Consider the following 15,139-nt stretch of genomic DNA (forward strand, 5'->3'; position numbering starts at 1 on the left):
AGGAACTGGAAGGAGGTGGAGAACTGGAAAGTGGAACTAAGCCCTACTTCTGGTATGGGAAAGGGTAACTTGTATTCAAAATGGAACCATAGAAATGCAAATTAAAACCACAATGAGATTCCACCTTACTTCTGCAAGAATGACCATAATTAGAGTCGAAAAACAATGGATACTGGGATGGATGTGGTGAAAGGAACATTTTGACATTGCTGGTGGCAATGTAAATTAGTACAACTACTATGTAAAACAGTCTGCCTCAAAGAACTAAAAGTAGATCTACCATTTGATCCAGCAATCCCACCAGTGGGTATCTACACAAAGGAAAAGAAGTCATCATATGAAAAAGACACATGCAGACATTTATAGCAGCACAATTTGCAACTGCAAAGACAGGAAACCAACCTACGTGCCCACTGACCAAGGAGTAAATTTTTAAAATGTGGTATATATACACCATGGAATACTCAGTCATGAAAAGGAATAAAACAAAGTCTTTGGCAGCCACTTGGATGGAGCTGGTGGCCATTATTCTAAGTGAAGTAACAGGAATGGAAAAACAAATACCATATGTTCTTTTTTTGTTTTTTTTTTGAGATGGAGTCTTGCTCTGTCACCCAGGCTGGAGTGTAGTGGCACGATCTCGGCTCACTGCAACCTTCGCCTCCCAGTATCAAGCAATTCTCCTGCCTCAGCCTCCTGAGTAGCTGGGATTACAGGCGTGTGCTGCCACACCTAGCTAATTTTTCTTTTTCTTTCTCTCATTTTTTTTGAGATGGAGTTTCACTCTTGTTGCCCAAGCTGGAGTGCAATGGTGCGATCTTGGGTCACTGCAACGTCTACCTCCTGTGTTCTAGCGATTCTCCTGCTTTCCAACTAGCTGGGATTACAGACATGTGCCATCATGCCTGGGCAATTTTGTATTTTTAGTAGAGACGGGGTTTCCCCATGTTGGTCAAGCTGGTCTCAACTCCCAGCCTCAGGTGATCTGGCCACCTCAGCCTCCCAAAGTGCTGGGATTATAGGCATGAGTCACTACGCCCAGCCTAATTTTTGTATTTTTTAATAGTGACAAGGTTTCACCATGTTGGTTAGGCTGGTCTTGAACTCCTCACCTCAAGCAATCCACCCACCTTGGCCTCACAAAGTGCTGGGATTACAGGCATGAGCCACCCACATGGCCAAAAAGAAATGGAATGTTTCATGAATTTGTGTATCATCCTTGTGCAGGGGCCATGCTAATCTTCTCTGTATCATTCCAATTTTAGTCTATGTGATGGCAAAGCAAGCGCTGTTATTACTTTTAAGTGGGAGGTAAGCTATGAGGATGCAAAAACATAGGGAATGATAGAATGGAGTTTGTGGAATTGGGGTAGGGTGAGATTGGGAGGTAAGTGAGGGATGAAAGACTACATACTGGGTACAGTGTACACTGCTTGGGTAGCAGGTCTAATAAAATCTTACAATTCACCACTAAAGAATTCATCCATGTAACCAAAAACTACCTGTACCCCAAAAACTAAATAAAAAAAAGCTAATGGAACCATAAAATTATAAGAATTTACCACACTCATTTATTTTTTTTTTTTTTTTTTTTTTTTTTTTTTTTGAGATGGAGTTTCGCTCTTGTTACCCAGGCTGGAGTGCGATGGCACGATCTCGGCTCACCGCAACCTCTGCCTCCTGGGTTCAGGCAAATCTCCTGCCTCAGCCTCCTGAGTAGCTGGGATTACAGGCACGCGCCACCATGCCCAGCTAATTTTTTGTATTTTTAGTAGAGACGGGGTTTCACCATGTTGACCAGGATGGTCTCGATCTCCCGACCTCGTGATCCACCCGCCTCGGCCTCCCAAAGTGCTGGGATTAAAGGCTTGAGCCACCGCGCCCAGCCTCATTTATTCTTTACAATGGCACTGTATGTATCTATTAAGATTTAGTCTTTTTTTTTTTTTTTTTTAAATTTTTTGAGATGGAGTTTCACTTTTGTTGCCCAGGCTGGAGTGCAATGGTGTGATCTCGGCTCACTGCAACTTCTGCCTCTACAAGGTGGGTTCAAGCAATTCTCTTGCCTCAGCCTCCTGAGTAGCTGAGATTACAGGCATGTGCCACCATGCCTGGCTAATTTTTTATTTTTTATTTTTTTCAGTAGGGATGAGGTTTTGCCATGTTGGCCAGGCTGGTCTTGAACTCCCGACCTCAGGGTGATCTGCCCACCCCAGCCTCTCAAAGTACTGGGATTACAGGCATGAGCCCTCACATTTGGCCTAGTCTTACTTCTTATAGTTAATTATGGAAAAAGAGGGAGGAGGAGGGAGGAAAGAAGGGGAAAAAAGAGAAGGGCAGAGAAGGGAAGGAAACCATTATAAATGCAGGCGGCCAGTACTGCCTACGTTTTCCAAGTAGAGAAAAAGAAGGCTCAGAGACATAACACGTGTTGCCCAAATCAGTCAGTAGGTGTTGGAACTGACTTTCAGAGGCAAGGGTGTATTCGTGAAGTCCATGTTCTGGCACACACCAGTGAATGAAACACGCTGCTTTCTAACGTAGTTTGGGAAGCTACTGCCCTTCTCAACTCCTCGGTAAGGTTGCTCTTCCTGTGTCCTGGGAGTCCCCATCGTCTCAGGGAGGGAGCCATCGAGGCTACAGAACATCTAGATCTCTCATGGAGCTAGAATGGTTCCCACGCGAGAGCTGGTGGAGAAGGCCACACAAACTGTTCCCTCAGTGTCTGTTGTGGAGCCTGGAGTCACCATTGGTCAGCCAGGAGGCAGGCTGTTGGGGAGGAAGGTTGGATGTGGATGGGAGCCGGTACAAATTGGAACCTGGGTTACCAATCCCACCTTGAAGCCACGGGAATGATGGGCTGTGGGGAAAAACATGCAGTAGCACCCGTATGTGCCCTGTACTTGGACAGGCTGGAGGTGGCTCTGGTGGCAGCTGCAGGTCCATCAACTAGCAGATCAACAATAGGGCACACCAGCTGCCTTGTTCCGATGACCTGCACTGCCCTTGAGAACCTAAGATACGGGATGTCATTTCAATTCTGCTCTCCAAATCTCAGGCAATGTCTCATGATCAATGCTAACTTTGAACCAGCCAGGGAAGGAAACTCTGGGAAGGGAGTTCTAGCTTAGCTACAAGGACACAGTCCAGAGCCACGACACTTACCTTGTGTACACCTCTCAGTAAAGTCTAGAAATGCCAGGTTTGCTTCCCCAATTCACCTTGCAGCTTGGATATATGCCCCCTAGGATAAGCCAATCAGATACTGGGATTTAAATCTGGAGCCACAAGGCAGCAAAGACTGAATTCTGGTTCCCAAAGACAGCAGAGCATGGTGTGTAAACAGCATGAATCAGAACCATGGAGCTGGTTTTAAATCCTGGCTCGAATTACTCCCTGGGCCTCTGTGACCCTGCACAAGTGTCCTAAGCTCTTTGGACCTATCTCTCCATTTTTAAAATGGGCATAAAATCTCTAACATGTCATTATGTAGAATGTGAATTGCATAAGCTGTATCAGGTTTGAAATGTCATTGGATTGCTGCAAAGCATTTTTTTCTGAGACTCTAGGATTCCTGATGATTCCATGGGACCCTCCATAGTCTTTTCTCAATGTATTCAATTTTCACCCATCATTGTTTGATTCCGTTACTTGATGAAGGTATAAAAACTTCCCAATGAGGTATAGGAAGCATTTTGTGGGGTGGGTCAGGGTATGGGTTCTCTGTACTGTCTCTGCTTCTAGCAGGACTTTCTTGTCCTTAGGCTGGCTGGCTCCTTCCTGGTTGTCACTGATGTTTTAACACTTGAAGATGTGGCTGGGCACGGTGGCTCACACCTAATACTAGCACTTTGGGAGGCCAACGAGGGTGGATCATGAGGTCAGGATAGAAAGCATCCTGGCCAAGATGGTGAAACCTCATCTCTACTAAAATACAAAAAATTAGCCAGGTGTCGGGTGGATACCTGTAGTTCTAACTACTTGGGAGGCTGAGGCAGGAGAATTGCTTGAACCCAGGAGGTGGAGGTTGCAGTGAGCCAAGATTGTGCCACTGCACTCCAGCCTGGAGCAACAGAGGGAGATTCCATGTCAAAAAACAAAACAAAACAAAACCCAGTTGAGGATCTGGGAGTCTTAGACAGAAGGATCCCTTGAGCTCAAGAGTTTGAGACCAGGTTGGGCAACACAGTGAGACCTTGTCAATACTAAACTTCAAAAAGATTAGCCATGCATAGTGGTGCACCCCTGCAGTCCCAGCTACTTGAGGGGCTAAGGTAGGAGGATCACTTGAGCCCAAGAAGTGGAGGCTGCAGGGATACTGATGGTGGTGCCACTGCACTCCGGCTTGAGGAACAGACCCTATCTGAAAAACAAATGAACAAACAGAACAGTTGATCTTGCCCCTGCCTCTCCAAAAGGCAAAACAGTAATGCTTTCTGAGGTACCACCTCTAAGATATTTGCTGTCAGCCTTTCTCCCTCATCCTGTGATCATAAAGGCTGATTTGCTAAAGACTTGAGCATCTATCATCCTTCCAGATGGCACACCTGTTGCAGATGTAGGTTCACTTGGTGATGGGTACCAAAATCTTGTTTATGGGTTGCGTCTTTGGGCTTCACAGTGAGGGAATGTTGAGACCATGGCAATCACAGGGTAAAATCCTCACCCAGGGTGAGTTCCTTGCTCTTAGCTGGAAATGGGAGCTCACAGAGTAGTTCCTTTAATGAATGAGAATCTGGCTCTTTGAGTTGCAATTTTCTTAAAAATAAAGACACAGGAGACTGCCAAAAAAAAAAAAATAATAATAATAATAGCTTTATTACTTAAGATGTGAGCATTTACAAAATGCCAGGGAAAACAACTCCCTATTTTGAGCCTCTGAGGCCTGAACTTTCACCATGTACCATGAAAAAAATGCCTCTTTTAAACTTTCAAATATTTGGGATTATTTTTGATTCTTATCCCAGATATTTTTTAAAGTTTGCCTCCACTGGGCCCTGACTTGCCAAATCTCTGTTCAGTTAATCAGGCTGCTCGTACTAGTAACAGCTCCATTTCTGTCTCTTCTCAGGAAGAGATGGGCACAAGACACATCTATCTGAACTCCTTAGTATTGTGTTCTGAAGACTGAGGGCTGCCAGCAAATGATGAAGGGTAGCGTCTAGGATATGGGCAAACTCAAGGTTCATATCTAAGGTGGAAAATCCATTCTCAACTGAAACAGCAAGTTGGATAATACTTTGATAAGATAGGTTTTGTGTACACAGCACACAACGTTTAACAAATTTTACAAACAGATTTAGGGAAAACCTCCAGGCTATTTCCCCAAATAACTGACATAGTGCAAAACAAAACAAAAAAGAGGAGGAGGGGTACAAATGAATAGCCCACTTGCAAGCTGAATAGAATGGGAAGCCACTTCTTTTCACCACATCTTTTACTTTTTTGACTGGTCACAGTGGCTCATGCCTGTAATCCCAACACTTTGGAAGGCCGAGGCGGGTGGATCACCTGAGGTCAGGAGTTTGAGACCAGCCTGACCAACAAGGTGAAACCCCATCTCTACTAAAAATACAAAAATTAGCCAGGCATGGTGGCAGGTGCCTGTTCCCGCTCCTTGGGAGGCTATGACAGGAGAACTGCTTGAACTTGGGAGGCGGAGGCTGCAGTGAGCCGAGATCATACCACTGCACTCCAGCCTGGGCCGTGGAGTGAGACTCCATCTTAAAAAAAAAAATTAGTAATTTATTTTTACAAACAACACTTTCAGTAATTTATTTTTATCTTGGTAGAGGTGCACCCCAGGGATGATCTGGCCCTCAGTCAAGAGTTGATTTTTCCTGTAGCTATGCTGACCACAGGAGAGCACTAAAAGTGGATTATTAATGGAGGAAACAGTGGCTACTTGTATCCTAGTTATTCTGATAGAAACAGCAGTTCCACAGTCGCCAAAGGTATTGTTCACAACACACCACAGCAACATAGGCCCATGACAGCATGTGTTTTATAACTTATCCACTGGAAGGACATATTTAATACAAATCAGCAATTCATCAAATTACTGGCCATTTAACAACATATAGAAAAGGACTGTCCCAGTAGAAAGGGTTCACAATCTGAGCTGGCCTTTTACAATGGCAAATACTGTTACAGTAACATTGTAAACAAATATGAAAAAAATGTATCATAATGAAGACCTTTTAGGTAAGATTTTCAGAAAACCCAGGGATAGATTTTATGTCACAGAATGGTCCATATCGTCCAAAAATATCTTTTGATTGGACAGTAAAATAATATTTGTTGGAAGCTAAAAACTGAGATAAAGTACAGGCCATTGGGAGTGGTAAAGCTTTAATTTCTCCAATCTTCTTCCAAATCAACTTATTATTAGGGTTCTCATGACACAGGAAGAGGTGGTAGCTTTCTACAGGAGCACACTTGGGATTGATTTTGGTTATATTCCAAGTCAGGGCAATGCCATTGGGTCTAAAAACCCGTTTCACTTTGAGCTCAGGCTTCTGGGGAGGAAGTGTGTCTCGGATTTTGTCTACTAATTCAGGTAGTGGTGGTGGTGGTTCTGGGAGAGGTGGCAGGTGTTCAAATAACTCAGGAACCTAAAAATACCATTGTAAGAAATTTCAGCTTTTAAAGTGGTCAACTGGAGTTGTACGAATATTTATTTCCCATTCTTCATTTATCAAAATAACAAAAGGATATTTCAATAATATGTGAGGCTGAATTCAGTCCCTTAACCATAATGCTGTATTGGTTTTAAGATCTGTGCACTCTGGAATATCACTAATCCAGAATGGGTTAGTTCTAGACATGTGGGATAAATCTTCCATCTCATTTCCAAATTGTGTTCTAAAATACTGTACTAATTTACATAAAAAGTGTCAGTGTGGCTAGGCACAGTGGCTCATGCCTGTAATCTCAGCACTTTGGGAGGCCAAGGTGGGTGGATCACCTGAGGTTAGCAGTTCGAGACCAGTCTGATCAACATGGTGAAACCCAGTCTCTACTAAAAATAAAAAAATTAGTTGAGTGTGGTGGTGTGTGTCTCTAATACCAGCTACTCGGAAGCTGAGGCAGGGGAATCACTTGAACCCAGGAGATGAAGTTTACAGTGAGCCTTGATCACACCACCATACTCTAGCCGCCTGAGCCACAGAGCGAGATTTGGTCTCAAAGAAAAAAAAAGTGTCAGTGTCTGAGAATATCCTTTTCCTCCCATCCTCATCAACAATGGCTACTGCTTCTTTTCCAGTTAGTTCAATAAAAAAAAAGTGTTTGTTTTAATTTCTGTAGCTTCTGTAAAACTCAACTGAGTAATTTTAATTGCATAAATAAGTAGATTCACAACAGCACATTAAATTGTCTTCTAAGCTGAAATGTGACCCAAATGTTCCTTCAAGAGTAAAACAGGTACTTCCCACTCAATTTGGAAGAAATATCCCTTACAGAGCACTTGGTATCAGTACCTGGGCTGCATTTGGCGCCACTGGGATTGTTTGTTTTGAGCTTAAAACAGCTTTCACAGGTGACTCCAGGGAAGATAGTGGACTTTCTGTGAACAATACAAGGTTTAAGAATTAAATTTCTATAGCCTTTAAGCATATAGTTTACATCTTTGGTGGTAATTAAATGTGAAATAAAATTATAAAACTGTGAATTATGAAGATGCACTTAATTAATTTTAAGTTCAAGATACAGAGGTACCAAATAAAATTTTTAAGCTGACAAAAATTTCCCTCTTGAGGTAAACACTTTAGTCATTACGCAACTGGGAACTAGGTATATTCACACTTGGAACAGAGATCTCTGATCGATGATTAGAGGCAAATTTTCTTGTTAGGCCAACAAAGATGTCCACAAACACAGAGCTATTTATAATCTATACTCAAGTTGTAGGAATTCAAATGAAAAATGATGTAGACTGGGGAAAAGAACAGGGGAGGGAGGAGAAACAGAAAGGAAAAATAAAACAGATGGTGAGAGGAAGAAAGGAGGCAAAAAGAAAAAATGTGGGTGGGTGGCAGGAAAAGAAGGTACAAGGAGGTAAAAGAATGGATGGAAAACACTGGCGGAGGCTGGGCGTAGCGGCTCACGCCTGTCATCCCACAACTTCGGGACATTGAGGAGGGTAGAGGACTTAAGGTCACAAGTTCCAGATCAGCCTGGGCAACACAGTGAAACCCCTCTCTACTAAAAATTCAAAATTAGCTGGGCATGGTGGTACATGCCTTTCCTCCTAGCTACTGGGGAGGCTGAGATAGGAGAACTGCTTAAACCTGAGGGGCAGAGGTTGAAGTGAGCCAAGATCACGCCACTGCACTTCAGCCTGGTGACAGAAGACGGGGGAAAAAAAAAAAGACTCAAAAAAACCCCAAACCAAAACAAACCAAAAAATACCCCCCACAACAAATAACAGTCTTTCCAGTTCTAAATCACTGAGGAATCGCCAGACTGTCTTCCACAATGGTTGAACTAATTTACATTCCCACAAATAGTGTAAACACATTCCTATTTCTCCACAACCTTGCCAGCATCTGTTGTTTTTGACTTTTTTAATAATCAACATTCTGACTGATGTGAGATGGTACCTGATCGTGGTTTTGATTTGCGTTAATCTGATGATCAGTGATGGGGAGCTTTTTTTCATGTTTGTTAGCCGAATGTATGTTTTCTTTTGAGAAATGTCTGTTCATGTCTTCTGTCTACTTTTTAATGAGGTTTTTTTTTTCTAATGGGTTTTTTTTTTTCCTTGTAAATTTGTTTTAAGTTCCTTATAGATTCTAGATATTAGACCTTGGTCAGATGAACATATTACAAAAATTTTCTCCCATTCTGTATGTTGTCTGTTTGCTCTGATGATAGTTTCTTTTGTAGTACAGAAGCTCTTTAATTAGATAACATTTGTCAATTTTTGCTTTGTTGCAATTGCTTTTGGCGATTTAATCACCAAATTGCAATCTCACCCAGCAGTCTCATTACTGGATATATACCCAAAGGAATACAAATCATTCTATTATAAAGACTCATGTATATGTTCACTGCAGCACTATTCACAATAGCAAAGACATGGAATCAACCCAAAGGCCTATAGATGATAGACTAGATAATGAAAATGTGGTACATATACACTACAGAATAGTATGCAGTCATAAAAAGGAACAGTTGGGAGGCTGAGGTGGGCAGATCATGATGAGGTCAGGAGATTGAGACCATCTGGTCAACATGGTGAAACCCAGCCTCTACTTAAAAAAAAAAAAAGAAAAAAAGAAAAAAAAATTTGCCAGCCATGGTGGTATGAGCCTGTAGTCCCAGCTACTTTGGAGGCTGAGGCAGGAGAATTGCTTGAACCAGGAGACACGGAGGTTGCACCACTGCACTCCAGCCTGGCAACAGCAAGACTCCCTCTTTTAAAAAAAAAAAAAAGGAACGAGATCCTGCGCTTTGCAGAGACATGGATGGAGCTGGAAGCCATTATCCCCAGCAAAATAATGCAGGAACAGAAAACTGAACACTACATGTTTTCACTTATATGTGGGAGCTGAAGAATGAGAACACAAGGAAACAGGGAGGGGAACAACACACACTAGGCCTGTCGGGGAAAGGAAGGGGGCGGAGAGAGCATCAGGAACAACAGCGGATGCGTGCTATGCCCAACACCTAGATGATGAGTTGACTGGTGCGGCAAACCACCATGGCATACGTTTACCTGTGTAACAAACCTGCACATCCTGCACGTGTACCCCAGAACATAAAGTTTAAAACAAAAAAAGTAAAGAGAGTAAATACAGAGATGGTTAAGAAAACAGGGTTTATACTGCAAAGTATGAAAGTTGGGTAGCTAAAAATTCCAGAATCAAGAAGTAAAAAACCATTTTAAGTCTATGTATATCCTGTGATATAACTACTTAAAATATTTTATAAATCATTTTTCTTTTGACTAGTACGAATGAGATTCTGCATTGTTTACAAAACCTTCCTAGAAGTAATGATTTTATTATTTTAATCTGAAGAGTCTGTTCAGCTGTTCTGTACTTGTTTAATTAATGAGACAGACTTGTAAAATTATAATCCACAGGTTAAGAGCTAATACAAATAACCTGCTTTAAATTTTTAGCCAACAGCTGAATATTTAAAATATCCTAAATAAGTATAATTTCTTATAAATCAGATTCCTTCTTCCAAGGCAGTAAGTCAACAGGCCCATAGCAAATTAAAACAGACTACAAAAGAAACTCAACTTTATGATAAGAAGAACTTTCATTCTAACCCAATTTTAATGTTTATTTCCTTTTTAAAGTACGTCTTATAATCAAAGTTGAGTCTTGTATCTCCAGTGTAACAATGCTTTTCAATGGAGTGTTTGGACCGTTTACATTTACTATCATTTTGCCTTTTGTTCTCTATGACTCTTGTTCTTTGTCGGCTTTTTGTGGCTTCTTAGATTGCGTATTTTAAAAATTACACTTTATTGTCACTATAGCTTTACTTCTATTTAAAAGAAAAAATTGTTGCTGTAGGCATTACCATATATATCTTTAACTTATCATAGTCTAGTTTCAAATAACATGATACCACTCAAGAGCCTTATAACAGCATACTTTCATTCCTGTGACTATCTTTTGCACTACTGTTTTCATCTTCTGACTTCTATATAAATTCTACAATATAGTTGTAGTCCTTTGCGTACATCTACTTTTCATCTGGTATCTTTTATTATCACTTGAAGAACTTCCTTTATTTCTGAAAGTAAAGGTCTGCTGACAACAAATTTTGCAGATCTGAAAAATTTTAATTTTGCTTTATTTATTTTTGTAGAGATGGGGTTTTGCTATGTTGCCTAGAATGGCCTCAAACTCATGGCCTCAAGCCATCCTCCTGCCCTGACCTCCAAAAGCTGCTTTCATTTTTGAAAGACTTATTTTCTAGATAAAGAATTATAGGTTGACAGGTATTTCCCCCAGTCTTTTAATGAAGTTACTCAATTGTCCTTTGGCTTGCATTCTAGCCTAGAAATTTGTGAATTCTTTTTTCTTTTATCTACATCGTATTTTCATCTTTTTCCTTATCACTGGATTTCAGGAACTTGACTATGATATGTCTTGGTATGACTTCTTCTTTTGTGTTTATCCTACGTGGAGTTTGTTAAACATCTTGGATATGTGGCTTTATATTTTTCACTAAATTTGAATGAGACCTTATAACTGACCTCAGCCCCATGATTGTATTTCACTTTTTTCCTTAAATCTCTGAAAGATGAGACACTGTTGTCACTCTCTCTCTCTCCATTTTCATGTTATACCCCAGTTTATGCTTCGCTATGTGTCCTCTCAGCTGCTATACTAAAAGGTATGTACCAAAGGCAGAAAATAAATTTTTAAGTCCCAAATAAGCCAGATCTTTCAGTGAGTTTATGAATAAACAAACTGTGATGCATCCATACCCCAGGCTACTCTTGGCAATAAAGAGGAACACACTACTGATAAACAACAATAGGGATGACCCTCAGCATTATGCTGAATGAAAGAAGTCAATCTCAGAAGGACACATATTACATTATCAAATTCATATAACATAATTATAGGACAGAACAGACTGCTGGTTGCCAGGGACCGGGCAGAAACAAGGTGTTGAGTACAAAGGGGTAGCATGAAGGAGACCTGTAACGACAGAACAATTCTGTACTTTGACTATGATGGCAGTTACATTAATCTGCACATGTACTAAAAATGCATAAACATATACACACTAACATATTAAAACAAATTTCATAAGTAGGCCCAGTGCACTGTGAGTTGTTACCCTTCCACCCTTTTTTAAAAAGGAAGATCTAAAAAATCCTTTTACCTTTATTGTAGTTGGAGAGGCCTTCTTTTGTCAAGTCAATTACAGAATCAGGTTTCTTCTGTACAGCCTAAAAAATTGTGAATAAAAAAAAAAAAAAAAAACCTTTGCCTCAATAGCTGAAAATGTTTTTAAAAATTTAAAAATGAAATTTTAAATTACCATTTAGAAACCAGATGGAACATTCTCTAAGACTCTTGTGGTTTAATTCTACTATTAAAAAGCTCTTATAAAATAGTATCATTATAAAATATGCTTATCATTAGCTGTCTCCTTTTCAATGTGTAAGCTGGACTAAAACGAAATCATCCACCATGTAGCAAATCATCCACCATGTAGTTCTTTGAACTAGTATATTTAAATGAACAATATTCAGAGTCAGTATTTATTACCTACCGTAACTTCAGCATTGGGAGAACTGCTGGAATGTCCTGATGTAATATGTCTGATATCTGAAGGAAATTAGATATTTGACAAACTTATTAAACAATAGTTATGGACTTTGTGAAATATGTGCGCTAAAACAAAATAGGGATACTGATCAGCTGTTAAATATATAATCATAAAATAACTCAATTGACTTTACCTATTCCAAACACTGAGAATGGAATTTTTTTTTAAGAAAATGTAGTTTTGGGTCAAACAATTTTTTCTTTCTGTAACTTTACACCTATATTGGTAACTGTCTTATTTTTTTAAATCTACCTGGAAATTTGCATGGGAAAATACACTTGGAAATACACATACTTTTAATTCACAGTATCTTTAGACAAACTGCCTGACATGGCTTTGAAGCACTCTTCCTGGAACCAGTAGGAAGCCTCAGATAAATGCTTAACACCCTTTGTAACTCTCTAATTCACAATCTTAACAGCCCAAACTGTGGGGATAATTAAGCAGGTGTAAGTGGAAGCAAAGCTTTAAAATTAAGATGCAAATTCTCTAATATAGTAAAAAATGAAATGAAAATGGGAAATTTTGGATGAGAAATTATGAGCCAAACAAGATGGGCATTTTTGAGAGAGAGAGAGGTTATCATTGGAAATTGAAAGGTAATTTTTTTTTTTTTTTTTTTTTTTTGAAATGGAGTCTCGCTCTGTCACCCAGGCTGGAGTGCAGTGGCATGATCTCAGCTCACTGCAACCTCCACTTCCTGGGTTGAAGCAATTCTCCTGCTTCAGCCTCCCAAGTAGCTAGAATGACAGGCATGCACCACCACACCTGGCTAATTTTTGTATTCTTGGTAGAGGCAGGGTTTCACCATGTTGGCCAGGCTGGTCTCAAACTCCTGACCTCATGATCTGCCCGCCTTGGCTTCCCAAAGTGCTGGGATTACAGGCATGAGCCACCATGTCCAGACTGACTAGACAAATTTTAAAACTGAAGTAGACTATAAAATAATATATAAAAAACAAAAAGGCAAAAAACAAACCATCACTACCGTCAATAAAAGGCCAGGCCAAATGATTAAAGTCATGTACATAAAAGTTAAGTAGTTTTACAACTTACAAGTCATTAAACATGTAAAAGAAACAAAAGGTCATAAACTGATAAAACACAAGGTTAAAATGAAATATTAACCATGACATAAATTAAGCAAACATTAATTTAAGGCCTTCTAACTTGATAGATTATATTCTAATCAGCTTAAGATACCTGTTTGATTTGATGTAATTGGAGTTGTCAAATTAGGACTTTCCACAGAAATCAACATAACATCATCATTGTTACTAAAATGATAAAAAGAAATTAAAAACAAAAACTACACATGCATTATCAGGCTTAAACATGCAATTAGTGGTTAGATGTCCTCTAACTTAACATTTTATAATGTTTTAATTTAACAATTGTGGGGGCAAACAGAAATGGTAAAACCAAATGCCCAAAAAAAACCCCTCCATTTATTACCAATTCAGTTATATGACCAAAAGGTCATGAAAATCCAATAATAGACCCATAAAATGTAGTAGGGATCTATTCACAATGATTCTAAAAATATGTATAACGTACAGTGGACATAAATGTGTAAAACATACAAATATCACTTGAGCATAGATATTGGCCTTTATAAAAATGAAACATCATGTAACTGAGAGAAATCTATTGAAAACCATAAAGACACCTGGGCTCTTAAAGTTAGAAAACTAACAAAGAATTATTTTAAAAAGAACTGCTGCCACTCTTTATTGTATTTTTCCAATAGCATTATTTACCACAAATGTTTTTAATTGAGGCAATGATGATAAATGATGCTGATTATGGTTACAGAATATTCTGAGCCATTTTGACCCTGAATTTTTTTTGTTTTTCCAAGTTCAACTTTTTTGTTTTTTTGAGACAGAGTTTCACTCTTGTTGTCCAGGCTCAAGTGCAATGGGGTGATCTCAGCTCACTGCAACCTCTACTTCCTGGGTTCAAGAGATTCTCCTGCCTCACCCTCTCAAGTAGCTGGGATTACAGGCATATGCCACCACGCCTGGCTAATGTTTGTATTTTTAGTAGAGATGGGGTTTCACCATTGTTGGTCAGGATGGTCTCGACCTCCGGATCTCAGGGGATCTGCCACCTCAGCCTCCTAAACTGCTGGGATGACAGGCATGAGCCACTGCGCCCAGCTCAATTATACCATTTTCTTGCACACATCTTATACTTTTACTGTTTGTATTTAGGTCTGTGATCCATTTGAGTTAATTTTTGTTTATGGTATGAAGTAAGAGCTGAGGTTCACTTTTCCCTCTATTGCAGCCAACTTTTGTGGAAAAGACTGTCTTCTCCTGATAAGCTACCTTGGTACCTTTGTTGTAACCAATGAACTACATGTGCATTCTCTAGTGTGTCAATTAGTCAACATGCCTATCCCTGCACTGTCTTAATACTACAGCTTTATAGTTAAGATAGTGTAGTCTTCTAACTTTGTTCTTTCCCAATGCTGTTTTCATCTTCTAGGTATTTGTATGTATGTATGTATGTGAAAATGCATACATACATATATGTATTTAAATTTTTTTAAATAGAGACAGACTCTTGCTCTGTCTCCCAGGCTGGAGTGCAGTGGTACAAATCTATCTTGCTGCAGCCTGGGCCTCCTGGAGTCAAAGGATCCTCTCGCCTCAGCCTCCTAAGTAGCTAGGATGACAGGCATGTGTCACCAGGCCTAATTTTTTAAAAAAAATTAAAATGTTTATGTTGGCCAGGCTGTGATCCTCTTGCCCTGGCCTCCCAAGATGCTGAGATTATAAATGTAAATCATCATGCCTGGCCTCAACTTTGTAATCAGTTTGTT

General features: G+C 39.8%; 1 protein-coding gene and 1 non-coding gene across 4 annotated transcripts in view; both read right to left on the minus strand.

The window, feature by feature from the left end:
* Positions 1-1,182: 1,182 nt before the first annotated feature.
* LOC120367533 (U6 spliceosomal RNA) lies at positions 1,183-1,289 on the minus strand. Its single transcript, XR_005581900.2, has one exon. It is a non-coding gene; the product is annotated as a U6 spliceosomal RNA (small nuclear RNA).
* Positions 1,290-1,929: 640 nt separating this feature from the next.
* Positions 1,930-15,139, minus strand: part of ATF7IP2 (activating transcription factor 7 interacting protein 2) — a 144,664-nt gene continuing 131,454 nt past the window's right edge. For all 3 annotated transcript variants that reach the window (XM_074381620.1, XM_010349375.3, XM_074381619.1), the window contains 5 exons: positions 13,513-13,586; positions 12,253-12,308; positions 11,860-11,926; positions 7,482-7,567; positions 1,930-6,614 (listed from right to left, as the gene is read on the minus strand). In XM_074381620.1, coding sequence (XP_074237721.1) covers positions 6,201-6,614; positions 7,482-7,567; positions 11,860-11,926; positions 12,253-12,308; positions 13,513-13,586 — 697 coding nt within the window. In that variant the 3' untranslated portion in view covers positions 1,930-6,200. The remainder of the gene's footprint in view (positions 6,615-7,481; positions 7,568-11,859; positions 11,927-12,252; positions 12,309-13,512; positions 13,587-15,139) is intronic.

This window comes from Saimiri boliviensis, chromosome 12 (assembly GCF_048565385.1).
Source record: "Saimiri boliviensis isolate mSaiBol1 chromosome 12, mSaiBol1.pri, whole genome shotgun sequence".
NCBI classification, from domain to species: domain Eukaryota; kingdom Metazoa; phylum Chordata; class Mammalia; order Primates; family Cebidae; genus Saimiri; species Saimiri boliviensis.